Source organism: Pelodiscus sinensis, chromosome 6, assembly GCF_052426305.1.
Source record: "Pelodiscus sinensis isolate ZL-2025 chromosome 6, ASM5242630v1, whole genome shotgun sequence".
Taxonomy (NCBI): domain Eukaryota; kingdom Metazoa; phylum Chordata; order Testudines; family Trionychidae; genus Pelodiscus; species Pelodiscus sinensis.
Window position 1 is genome coordinate 64,528,063 of NC_143057.1, and position 13,723 is coordinate 64,541,785.

The window sequence follows — 13,723 nt, forward strand, 5'->3', positions numbered from 1 at the left end:
TTTAATTTTGTTCACTATTATATTCACTGTACATCTATTGTAAAAGAAGAATACCTTTCACTGAATATAGAAATCAAAATTCTTAACATTCTTTTGAGAGTTCTCACGTACAGAAGTTCCACACTACCAATATTTTGCTATATACAAACTATGCTAAAATGTATATTACATGCATGCAGCTATCGACCTAATGCACCATGATGAACAAATGCACATTGAACATATTCATATTGATCATCATCACAACCACATTACTACAGAGACTTTTAGTATTTCAACATCCTCAGAAACACTACTACAAAGGAAAATTATTCCTTTTAATGCTAGGTCAGTTATATAAAATTGTTTTCCATAAATGATCCCTTATAACAAATCAGAACTTGTTTCAGAATAGATCACACTATTAGCATGCACCCTAAAGTTTAACTGAAGATTTCCAGCTCACTATTAATATAAAAAAACCTCAGCTACTACACTATATTTGGATTGCATATTTTTTACGCATAGAATTCAGTGAAGCAACATGCACAATTGATAAACTTATCAATTAAAATGAGGAAAACATCCAAGTTCTTTTTATCCGTGCAATTAATTTCATAAACAGATTGAATTAGCATTCTATTGCCATCACTTGGTGGCAAATCTGTTTAATGTTTACAGTAATAGACTGCATATACAATATGTTGTGCTATAAACACTATTATAAAGCTGGCAAAATTCAATTATGCATGTTTGGTATTTGCATGATAATCTGGAGTGCTTTTTAAGCTATTCTAAAGTCAATTATTCAATTTTTATTATGAACTTCTGAAGTGTTTACTACACATGGCATAAGCAGGATACTGTACAATACAGCAGTCCCCTAGTTTTGAAAAATACTTGATTTTAAAAATTGAACATTTCCAATGGTCTCAGAATCATTACAGTCCTTACACCTATATACTCTGTGGTCCTATACTTCCTATTGCTCAGTGTTCACTTTGAATGCCTTAAGGACATGGTGAGTTATTGTTCTTCATTTCTTTAACTGCTTTGCAGACCTACTCGGGTGTTGGATTTCAAGAGTTTCCCATCTTGGATGCTGAGGGATGGAATTGATGGGGACATCAGTCACAGTCCATTTCCGATTTAGTAGCTGTTGATAGCGTTCCTTCCCAACACTCTTTAATGAATTTAAAAATAGCCAATGGTCTGGTAGAACTTTATAGACTACCAAGCTCCCATTTGCAGAGCAGAGGAAGTACTTACTTCCACAGTCCAAATGCTGCTTCTGACCATGACAAGGCACCACCACCATGATTTTTGCAGACAAGCATATCTACGCACAGTGCATCTGCTGGATCCACCTACCCACCCCCGCCACCCTCGGCAATTTAAAAATAGCCTGGAGGCTTCTTGCTGCCCCATGGGAACATAGCAGGGTTAGAATGGCTTCCAGCCACTCACTCTGCGGGGCTGCCAATATGGCTCTGGAGTGGGGTCTCCATGTGCTGCCCCTTGTATGTCTCTACAAAGAATGGGAGCTCCAGGGGTGGTTCCTGTGGTCAGCAACACATGAAGTCCTCACTAACTACAATCCTCACCCTCTCCACCACCACATCCACTCCCCTTCCAGCCCCCAAACTTCCTTCCAGAGCCTGCACCTCTAACCTCCTCCTACACCACCACTCCCTCCCCAAATTAGAGCCTGCACCCAGCACCCAGACTCCATCCCAGAGCCTGCACCTCTGACCCCAGTACTCTTGCACCCAAACTCTTCCCCAGAACCCAAACCACCTGTACCCCAATCTCCTGTCTCAGCCCTGAACTTCACCCAGCACCCAAATTTCTTCTCAGGACCCATACCCCTTCCACAACCAAACTCCATCCCAGAGCCTTAGGCTGGGGTGGGGGATTTGGGGTTGGAAAGGGTGAGGGCTCCAGGCAATCTGGACCCAGAATGGACCAGATCAGTCGCCTCTGTCTGCAGCCACTGATTGTCATCCCATACCTGCATTATCAGGGCTCGGCGAACTGCAGCGAGCCCCACTCGCCAGCCGCACTGTCCGGTGATCTGCGCATGCGCAGATTGTTCTGTGTACGCGCAGATCGCCCAAACCCAGCTCTTCCGGGTTGCAATCTACTCGCCATGGGCATCATGAAAACTTTACAGCTGATCCATCAGCCCTCATCTTCAAAGAAAACCTACACAACACTTCCAAAAGACAAACCTGGGAGATTCAATTAATAACTTCTCTAGACACTAAAAACAGTGGACTGGAGAGAGAAGCTGAATTTATGGCTTATTACAACCATCTACAACCCACTAACAGACTCTACCAGCTGCCTCCCCACCTATTCCTTGCCTCCCTATAACTGGATGGGTGCTAATGGGCCACTTCACTTTGAATGGTCCCTTGAAAGGTACGTTACCGTGCTAAATGATCTGTTCCACATTATATTTAGCTGTGACACTCTAAAGCAGTGGTTCCCAACCTTTTTTATACTGCGGAGGAGCAAACCCATTCACCCACTTTTGGCAGACTGATAACATTTTATTTGCATATTCATTATGGTAATTTTAAGAGGTCAAGTGTTATTTTGCATCGCATCTGTATGTACACAATACATGTCGGAATTGGTCAGAGTTTGCAGATAGCTACAACACTAAAAAAAAAATCAAGGAAAGAATTCCCCTCTGGCTGCTGGGTGGGGCAGTCCCTTCCCCAAGGGCAACTGGTGCCTGCAGATGGAGGGGCACAGGTAGAGGCACCCTATTAGCAACTGAAATTTTGTGAGGGGCATAGGAGCAAGTGCCCACCAGTGCTACCACCAGTCACCTTTGCCCTCCCCATGTCCAGCCCCATGAAGTGGAGGAGCTGCCATTTTATCTCCCGGTTCCTCCTGTACAACCCCTGACCTCTGTCTCTTCCTTCCCCAGCCACCCCCTCCACAATCCCCATTTTCCTCCCTGTGACCACCCCTCAGCACCCCTCAGAGTTTGCCTCCATTGCACCCCTGCTCCCATCCACCCCATAAGTCTCCCCTGAATTCCCCCAATCTCCCTTCAGTAGGGTTGCCAGATGGTTTCCCAAAAAATACCGAACACACAAGCTAAAAATTTGTCCAGCAAAAAAAAAGAAAAAAAAAAAGAAAAAGAAAAAACCCACCACACCTATGCTTAACACTGAACGGGAACTTTATTATAAACAATCAACAGTCTATATCACATATTTTGACTACATGAACCTCCCAGCGCAGATCGCGGCACCGCTTCCAGCGTTGATCGCAGCCCCGCTTCTCCAGCCACTTCCTCCATCCCTGACAGGCTTCCGCAAGCAACCAGCTGAGCTGAGGGCTCCCAGTGCTCAACATGGCCCCACCTCCCTAGCCACTTCCCCCGCCAGGCTTCCATCCGGCGCCCAGCTGGAAAAGCAGAAAATACCGGACACTGTACAAGTCAGGTACTTTCTGACTTTTTTTTACTGGACAGAGAGCACAAAAAATGGACTGTCTGGTTGAATACCAGACACCTGGCAACTTTACCCTTCAGCTCCTGCATCCTTCTCCTGCCCCTGTCTCACACATCCCTGTTCCCCCTCACCCTCCTTACCTGACCCTGACCAGCTCCCTCCCAGGACTGGCTCCCCTCCCTACACATGCTGGGAACTGGTTGAAGCTTCTCTGGGCCCCAGACAGGGGTTGCACCCAGCTCCACTGGGAGCAACCCAGGGCCAAACGCTTGCAGCCCAGTGGCACTGGGGCCCTGCTCCTGGGGGAGCGAGAAACGGGTGGTCTCTGTTATCTGCCCCACAAGCACTGCTCTCCCTGGAGCAGGGCCTAGGCCAGGCACGGACTAGCCAGGCTGGAGGCATTCCCCTGCAAGAGGCTTCTGGGGAGCAGTGGGACTGGCCCTGCGAGAGATTGCTCCCTCCCAGCTGCAGCCCAGGCTGCGCAGGCGCATCAGCAAATGCTTCCTGTAGCCAGGACCGACCCAGGGATCATTTCCCCTAGCTCTTACTGGATCCCAGCAAGCAACCCACTGCGCTGCAGACTCTGCTCCTAAGGGTGCTCCCACCCCTGGGCTCAGGCAATGTGCTGCAGCCCAGCAGCCAGCGGTTTGCAGGCCGACACTGGTCTGCAGATCAGCATTGGGAACCACTGCTCTAAAGTTTACCAGGGCTAATGAAGAATTCTGTGTAAGCAGGAAAGCTAGTCTCTCTCCAACTGAAATGATTTCAATAAAAAAATTACTTCACACACTTCGTCTCTCTAAAATACTGGTGAGTCCTCCTTTTTATAGCATAATATTTATAAATCACTGCCTTCCCCCCCCCCCATTATCTGTCGTGAAAAATTTAAATACATGTACCAAGGGAAGAGTAACTTAAATTTCTTACAAGTACTGCCCTATCACAATTCGGCCCCCCTTTGGGGGAGCGCGGGGAGGAGTGGCATACAGTACCTGTATGAAATCTAAGTGTGAGTGTGCAGGAGTTAGGGCCAGGGTCAGAGATGCAGGAGTCAAGGCTGGGGTGTATGAGGAAGCAGCTCAGTGCAGAGGGCTGGGTGAGTGCAGGAAGGGGGGCAAGGAAAACATTTCAGGCAGCTGGGCAGCACTGCAGTCACATTTACTATGGTAATTGAGTGGGTTTTTTCCCCTTTTTTCTGACTAGGGAGTGAAGAAAAGTTAACAGGCTGAGAGAGCCTTCCTCTCCTGCCCTCCCCTGGGTGGCTGGTGGTGAAAGTAGTCTGTGAACTTTGCCTTGCTCCCTAGTCAACAAAAAGGAAAAAAAATGTCAGAAACCATGATAAGTGCATCTGCAGCAGTCTCTCTCCCACCCTGTTCCCTGAAGTAGTGGGGGGGAGGGGAGAGGAGAGGCTCCAGGTTTGGGCAGTCCCCTCCCAGCCAGCTCCTCTAACCTGCCAGGCTGCCTGCTTCTAGCACCGCAGCCTGCAGGAAGCCCAAGCAGCTGGCTGGAGCACCCCAACTCTCCCCCTGCAGCTAACTGCCCCAACCGGCCAGGTTCCTTGACGGAGCACCGCACCAGGGTGCACGGGATTACTTTCACCTCTTCACGTATTAGGGATATAAGCGACTAGTCTACTATCCGATAAACAAATGCTTATCAGATATTAAACCAGCGACTCAACTAGTCGCTTGCCCCCCTCTTGCTGCTTGTATGACAAAGAGGCAGCAAGGGAGGGGGCTAGGATCTGGTGGAGGGGGAGCCAGCTTAAAAGCCAGTTTTTCCTCAGCACCGTCTCCATGGGGAGAAGAGACAGGGACGCAGCAGGGAACTGGCAGCGCTTCCACCTTTGAAATGTGGCAACAGCAGGCTCTTGCTATGTTTCAAAAGCAGCTCTGCAGGCCCCTGCTGGCCCCACGCTCCCTGCTTTTAAAATATACAAGAGTCCCAAGAGGGCTATTGTTCATTTCAAAAGCAAAGCATCTCTAGGATCGTGTGGCCAGTGGAGACCATCTCCCACCACCTTGGTTTTGAAATGTACAAGAGCCCCCCTGGTTCTTGCACATTTCAAAAGCAGAGAGCATGGGGCCAGCAGGTGAGTGTTTGAGGCCCTGCTGGCCCCAAACTCAACTTTGCATTTGAAATGTACAAGAGCCAGAGGTCTGATCTCCCCTGTTCCAGCAAACTCCTTTCTTTGGACCACTCAGGGTGCCAGACTAGTGAGATCCAACCTATAGTGGTTTACAGGATATAATTTCAGAAAGTCTTCTTCAAGTTCCCCACATAACTGGGATTCTACTAAACTTTTATGCACATTTCCAACAGAGTCATTATGCAAATCCTTGTGAAATGTCTCAGATCTCCAAGATGACAGATTCACCCAAACACATTTCAATTGTGTACACACACTTTTCAGGTTGTTTGAATGCAAAACCTTTACTATCTTAACAGACCTAGAACAGTTAACTTTATAAAAACATGTCAGGAAGTGAACTCTGTGGAAGTTACTGATCAACCACCATCACCAACATTCTGTAGTTAAACATAATATAAAAAGATGCAAAAGTTCTGCAGTTAAATTGATATCAGTTTCATTAGACCAACACAACACCCAACAGCAAGTAAAGGACAAACAGGGAGTGAGTTTATTGCCTCTTTACCTATAAATCTCTCACACAAGGTATCATAAAACAAGTCAACCCTTAAACGAGTGTTTAATCGCTTCCCACAGACATTTTTAAATTGTTCCTGCCAAGCAAACATGATTAAAAGTCTTCCTCAAGTTTTATGTAAGAATATTTACCATATCTTCATGACTGCAATGGACAGTAGTGTTACTAAAACAAAAGGGATTGAAATGCCTCATATTTCTGAGATTCTGAAAGTACAGAATCTCAGTGGCTGCACCTTGTGCACATGTATTTATAATAAGCAATACCCTGCTACACTAAAAAGGCACAGAAATACTAATGAAAATATTTATATATGTATTGTATTTGTCTAATTTTTGTTGCTTCACCCTAAGAACAAAGGGTTGTATGATTAAAGCATTATGTAGTTGAAGCACTTCCTACTGCCACTGGATTTCCATACCACAGCTCATTACCATGTAGCTGGATCTGAATACTTAATTAGCTTTCATTTTTCATGAACCAGCAAGCTACTGGCAGCCAGCCCTCCACCGATCCCCTGGAGTTGTCTGCCAGCTCCCAGGAGAAGGCAGGCACCTTCCTAGTCCAGGGCAGAGATCATGGATCTTATTCAGGCTTGGGGGGATGCCCCTAACGTCCATGATCTCTGCACTAAATGGAGGAATGCGGCCGTCTATGGCAGGATAGCTGCCAGCCTGGCCACCAAAGGCCACATGCGAACCCAGGAGCAGGTTCACATGAAAATCAAGTTGGTCCGGCGAGACCCCCAACCCTGAGCTTCCCCTCCCCCTTCTTCCCCTTGCTTCCCCCTTCCAGCTCCCACCCTCTCTCCTCCCCTCTCCTGCCTCCTTTCCCCAGTCTCACCAGAGTTTCATTCTCCCCCCCCCCTCCCAGTTTTGTTAAATAAAGACAGTTTGTGTTTATGAAAAAACATGTATTTTATTTTACATCAGGAAGGGAGGTTGGTAGGGGGGGTAAGTGGAAGGACATGAGGGAGGAATGAGACATAAGGCCCCAGTGGGGCAGACCAGGGAGGCTCTTAGTGCTCTTCAAGGTGGAAGCTCTCCTGCAGGGCCTCCTGGATACTGACAGCCCCTCAATGGGCGTCCCAGATGGCAGTCTGAAGTAAGTGCAGCCAGGCTCGCAGCAACGTGTCCAAGAGAAGCACCAGAGTGCCCAGGAGCAGCTCCGGCTCCATGTTTCAAAGTGATGTGGTGTACTGAGTGAAAGCACGCAGACAGAGAATTTTTTTTCTGTCCCTCATCAAGGTAGGCAAGCAATCAGGGAAAACTGAGAACCGGATGCACGCGGGGTGGGTGTCCCTTAAAGCACAGGCCTCAGATAGCCTCAGGAAGCAACCACACAAAGTAAATCCTGACCTGATGCCATGCCAGACCTGGTTCCGGCCAGCCTTAAGTGCAATTCAGAGTCCATTCAGCATGGATGCGCTATTTCAAAATAGCAAAATGCATTATTTTAAAATAGCTTATTTACTATTAAGAATTAACTATTTCAAAATAGCTTATTTCAAAATAATGCTGTAGTGTAGACATACCCAAAAGCTTTCTGGAAATCTAAGTACACTAGCCACTGGTTCCCCCTTGCCCACAAGCTTGTTGACACCCTCAGAGAACTCTAGTACATTAGTAAGGCATGATTTCTCTTTATAGATGCCCTGTTGACTTTTTCACAACAAATTATGTTCATCCACGTGTCTGACAATTCCCATCTTTACATAGTACCAATGAAAGAAAGAAAAAACTTGAAAGATGAAAAAGAAAGAAAGATGAAAAGTTTAAAAGAAAGGTCCATCACATGTTCCGTGAATTCTTTGGAAAACTGTACTATCAAGGAATTGGACTAATTACTGCAATTAATCTTTCAGCTTTCTGATATTTCATCAACTGAGCTGTTCAAAACAGAAATGTCACCTTGTTATAACTATTTTCTTAAAAAGGCAGTAATTAAAAGACAATAATAAAAAGCCAAAATGATCACTATTTATTAGTAATAAACATACCTTTAGCCACAGCTTCTTTATACTTCTCTTTGGCAGAGTTAACTTCTTTTATTAATTGCCTGTAACTAGATTTTAATTTTTCCAGTTCTGTCTTTGTGACCTATGAAAGAATCAGAAATAAGAAAGTTATTAAAACACTTCAAGAGTTAAATATTTCTTAACATTAGGAAAAGAATTATAGGATTTATTTTCTGATATATTAAGAATGTATTGTTGTTTTTCAGGGATATACTTATATATATTGCCATACCCTCTAATTAAAAGAAAAAAGACTTAACAGTGTAGTGTGTAAGAGGGACCTGCTGTAATGTTTGTGGTGAAGCACATCAGGACATCTGACTTATTATTACTAATATTGTGATAGTGCGCCAAAAGCCCACAATCAAATCTCACTAGGAAAAAAAACCAGGATTTTAATTAGCTATTTACTCTCATCTGGTTTACTATCAGCCATTTACTCTCATCTGATTGCTCATTACACTAAACAAATTTATTTCAAAAGCTAAAATAGAAAAATGGCAAAAGAAATTCTAGATTTTAAAAATTTCTCAAAAGCCATGATAGGTGCCTTTAGTAGAAGAGTTCACCTCTCATGTACTAAGCTACATGAAGAAGAGCAACTGGCTTGTACAAAGAGATTGGAAATGTGGGTCAGGACCACCTTATTTCCATAGATAACTGGACCAGCTCCATGAATCTGAACATTTTTGTGCAAAGGAGCTATAAGAATAACACTGCCTTCTACAGTTCAAACCTTAAACACAATGTAGAGGAAAATAAGTGAGCAATAAATACAAAACACCACTGAAGCACATGACAGACGACTTTCCTTTGATAACTCAGTGGACAGACTCTGGTGTCAAAAGCAAAACCTGAGAAGAAAGGCAAGAGGTTCTTTGATCACTACATCTCGAACATTCATCAGGGACTCGGAGAAAACATTTCTGCTCAGTCAACTTAAGAGACCATTAAGCTTTTCAGCAATTTTTTTTCTCTATTACGAGGAATGTGAAGAGTGGCATGGCTGGGACTCATGAGTCTCTTTTGCTAGGTCACGTAAGCCTCACCTACTCAATTTGTTTGTTTTTAAAAAGCTAGCAATTGGTTACCTGTCAGAACTTGGCAAAAAGTAACCAAGGCACTTCTTTCAATTCTTAGTTCTAGTCTAGTCCAGATACGAGGAAGTTGGAAGTCAGAGGTAGACCATTTCTTGAGTTATCCTGCTCCCCACAAGCATGCATGCATGAGCACACTCAACCATTGGGCAGGAAAGGACTTTTTGACAGATTATACTAGTTTCCCAACGAAGAAGCAGAAATACTGTTAGTGCTGTGAAGCAATTGGTTTCTGCCAAAGAATATGCCAGGCAATGGCTAAAAGAATGAATCAAACAGACTCCATTTTGAAGTTTTGAAAGAATGGTAAATCAATGAGCCCAAAGTAAATAAATTGAGTTGGACTCTTAAATGCTGAGGGAACTGATGGTACTCATCCCATGATTAGGTGGAGCTGAGCACAATTAGGAACCGGTCCTTTTGCAGACGAGTAGAAAACAAACAGGAAATGAGATAGTTGTAGGAAACCTTTAGATTTAACAAAAGGAAATAGATTTGACTCATCTATCTAAAAAATGCTCATCAGAGATGAAAACAAAGCCAAGAACTCCATATCTAGATAAAATTAAGAGAACTAAAATAGTCAAAATTATCTTTGGTTTCCTCTTCATGATGCCTTAGTCCATACCACATAGGTATACATTTTAATACAGGCTAGCCAATCACATACCAACTTTCTTGTGTGGACCCAGGATGTCAACATATAGTCAACTATACAATTAAATCCATAAACCTAGGATTATTGGTTATCTAGTCTACCAACATGCATTATCCCACCCCCCTGCAGATTCTGTATCATAAGCCAGTTCCCCCTAACACTAGCTCCATGGTGCTGCTTGGGGACAGGAGAGGCTACTACAGCAAACCTGTGCCTGCTGCAGGAAGAGGCTGCTTTGTGGCAGCAGCTCCTGTCCATGTGGGATCCAAGTTCCTCATGCAAGCCATAGAGCAGCCCCTGTCTGTGGGGAGCTCAGATCCCCCCACGGACAGGGACTGCTGCCACCCCACACTGCTGCCTCTGTATCATAGGCAGAAGCGTGGGGTTAGCAGGGGGCTCCCAGGGAGTGGGGCTGCAAGCGCACTGGCTGCCAGCCCCAGCAACTATCAAATAGTCATGTAACCACTAAGATATCATGCAGTTATACGACTAGTCAATTACCAGATATCTAACATCCCTATTGTGGGCCCTACTGATATGTACTAACATTCCCTAGTACATGTTAACGTAGTCCTGTTTCAAACAAAAGTGCATTGATGAATGTCAGTTAGTATACTAACAGGCTGCTATGCATTCAAATTTACACCCGTGTGGATTAAGGCATTGTGAAAACAATCTCTAAAGTGTCTTCCTACATATCACTGGATGCCATGGGTGGCAGGAGAAGGCAAGTTCCAGCCCTGCCCCTTCAGTACCTTCCCCTCTACCCAGCAGGGAGACAAGCTCCACCCAACTCCAGTCCAATCCTTCCTGGCCACCTGGAGGACTAGGGCTGCCACGCCATGCTGGAGCCCCAGTCTTCCCGGGATGCTGGGCTTTCACACTGCATCAGGGTCTCAGCCTTTCATGGAGGCCACGGAGCCAGGGCCCGGCCTTCCCTGGTGACTGGGGAGTGAAGGCACTTTTGGCAATGCCTTCCCTTGCCTACCTTATCCACCACCCATGCAGGATGCTAATATCTGATCTTTTTGTCTTAGAAACATTCTAAATCTCTCTTTTTCTCCAGTTTGTACAAAAAAGAAGAATATCTAAAATCTGCAGTGGGATTTGAATAAATCTGAAAGTAAAGTTTTTACTATTAGCGTGTGTGGAAAGCATGATTTTTGTTTGTTCTCAAATAAATCCTTCATGGGTTCATCAAAGAATTCCTAAGAAAAAGATTCTCTGGAATTCGAAAGGCCCATGTTTTTATTTTGCTCTAATTATTACTCGAGGGTAGGAATGTTAAAAAGCTGTTAATTGGGTAATAATTAAAAATCTTAGTGGTTACATGGTTACATTCTGCAGGCTCTGCAGTATAAAACCGACTTTATTCTGCAGAGCCTACACTCCCGGGTGGCAGCCAGCTCTCCATGAGCTGGTATGTGCTGGAAGTCAGCTCTTTAGCCAGCTCTGGGCGTGAACCAGCTGGCTCACTCCCAGGGAGCCAGCTGCCACACTGTACTGGCAGAAGCTATAGTGCCTGCTAGCTCTCAGCCCCACTCCCTGGGAGCGGGGCCAGGAGCTGGCATGCAACTATTATGGCAACCAATAAGATAATGCCTATCAGTTAACAGTTTAAACAGTTACACTGTTGCATCTCTACTCTACGGCAGCATCTCCCATGGACTCCAATCACCACAGCTGATAATCTTGCTGAATACTGCTCGTATCCTTGGGAGGCTATGGGTATTCTGATATTCGATCTAACAAGGCAAAAATTCTGCTTTGTACTATGGAAGAGATCTTTGTGGACAAGGAAGCACGTGAACAAGGAAGCACTTACAGTAAGTGCTCCAAAAGTACAAAAGCATTGGACAAATAAAACTGTAAGAATACACATCTCATCAGAAATCCATCCATATACATGTCTTTAAGTCCTCTGGAATGGTTAGAAAAAACTCAACACGAGAAGACCAGCATAGTCTGCTGGACAGAGCAAAAAATACCTCTGTGGCCATGCTCCCAACCCCTCATCTGCTTGTGCTAAAAAGTGGGCCTCACAGTGCATGATGAGCATTGTCAGTACATTTACTACAAAAACATAAGTAAAAATAATTATATATAATATGCTGCTAGTGTTGGTTGATCAGCAGAACATTTTGTCAAATATGTTATCACATGAAAATTATCTTTTTTCCCCCATGTATCAGAACATGGTATACACAAAATCAACAGTTCTATTCAGTGTTTTTCCATATCACCACCTCAATTTTAACCTTTCTCTAAATGGTTTTCTACCCACTGTAGGTTTTTTCTCTCCTTTTTTCCTTTCCCCTTTTCCCTTCACTCAGGGTACAGCTAGACTAAGGAGAATTTTTGGGATACCACAGGTATCCCAAAAAAACTCCGCCGCATACAGGGAACGCGTTTACTCTTCCACTTTTTTTTTGCGGAAGAGCAAATGCACTCTTTCAGAAGCCCCTGTAGTCTAGGCGTACCCTCAGTCACTCACTCCCTCCATATTTTGTACTTTTCCTTCCTAACTGATTCTATTACCTCTCTAACTATCCCACAATATCTGATACACAAAAGCACATTCATAGGCTCCCGTACAGGACATGGAAATTCTACCAGACATCCAATAGTTTGACTTCTCAGCCTATTAACCACAAACTAGTAAGGAGAAAATCAAGGTGACATGTCAATCTCCCACTGGCTGCTAGGAAAGTGGAGAGTGCCGGGATTCATAATAAGAAGCTGCACTAAATTTCAGCAGTAGTATTTGAGACAATGAAGTTAATTCAAGGAGTGATTATTGCTCACTAAAAACTTCTTGCAATACTTGTTTGGAGGCGTCATGATTCATATCAGCCTCTGGTATTGGATACATTCAAACTCCTCCCCAAAACCAACGGTGGCTACTGAAGGGGGAATTCTTTTTAAAAAGAAGCTTATGTTCCTCAACAACTGACAACACTCACCAAGAAAAGCTTTTACTTGCCTTAGATTAGTGGATTTTCAAGCCCTGACCCCAGGAATGCCTAGAGGAGACAGGAGAAGGGATTCACACAGAGTCACGCTCTAGTGAAAGGAGAAAATTTCCAGAGCGGTTAGCCTAACTAAATTCACTTTCAGGAGTTTCCCACCTCTGTCATTTCAGCTAATAACTGGTAAAAAACATGGCGGAACAGGCTTAAACAAGTAGCAAATGTAATCCAATTATAATACATTAGTATTAGTACTGAAAAATAAAGCAGAATGGTGACACCTGCATTATTCACATGAATATTCTCACATGTAATAATTTTGGAAAATGATGAAGCTTTAGTAACTTAGTAAACTTCACAACACTAAATAAAGCATGGTTAAATAAGGTACCTTGAACATCTCTGCCTCAATTTGCTGATGAACACCTATGTAACTCTTTTTTACTTGTTGTTTGTCTTTGATCATCATTGTAAGTCTATGTAGTGGTCCAGAATTAAGGTCTTCTGCATGTGTTTTCATTATCCTGCTAAGCTGTTCTGTCTGCTGTACCATAAGCAGCCAAGACTAGAAGAAAGGAAAAGGAGAAAATAACATATCTGCTACTTCATGATAAAAAAGAACTGTTGGAAAAAACACATAATTATTTAGCGACATTAGACATTAGAAAGATAATATTTTTGTACATTTGCCTGAATACACTCTGATCCTTTAAATATATTATATGGGTACGTCTACACTAGCCCCCTAGATCGATCTAGGGAGGTTAATGAGGGCGACCGGAATTGCAAATCAAACCTCATTGCAGGAGGAATACCCGCTTATTTGATTTAGGGGCTTTAAATAGGAATCCCGTTTAACTG

General features: G+C 44.0%; 1 protein-coding gene across 6 annotated transcripts in view; it reads right to left on the reverse strand.

The window, feature by feature from the left end:
- The window catches only part of FER (FER tyrosine kinase), a 340,298-nt gene that overhangs the window by 288,171 nt on the left and 38,404 nt on the right, over positions 1–13,723 (reverse strand). For all 6 annotated transcript variants that reach the window (XM_075932044.2, XM_075932041.2, XM_075932046.2 and 3 more), the window contains 2 exons: positions 13,254–13,427; positions 8,121–8,220 (listed from right to left, as the gene is read on the reverse strand). In XM_075932044.2, coding sequence (XP_075788159.1) covers positions 8,121–8,220; positions 13,254–13,427 — 274 coding nt within the window. The remainder of the gene's footprint in view (positions 1–8,120; positions 8,221–13,253; positions 13,428–13,723) is intronic.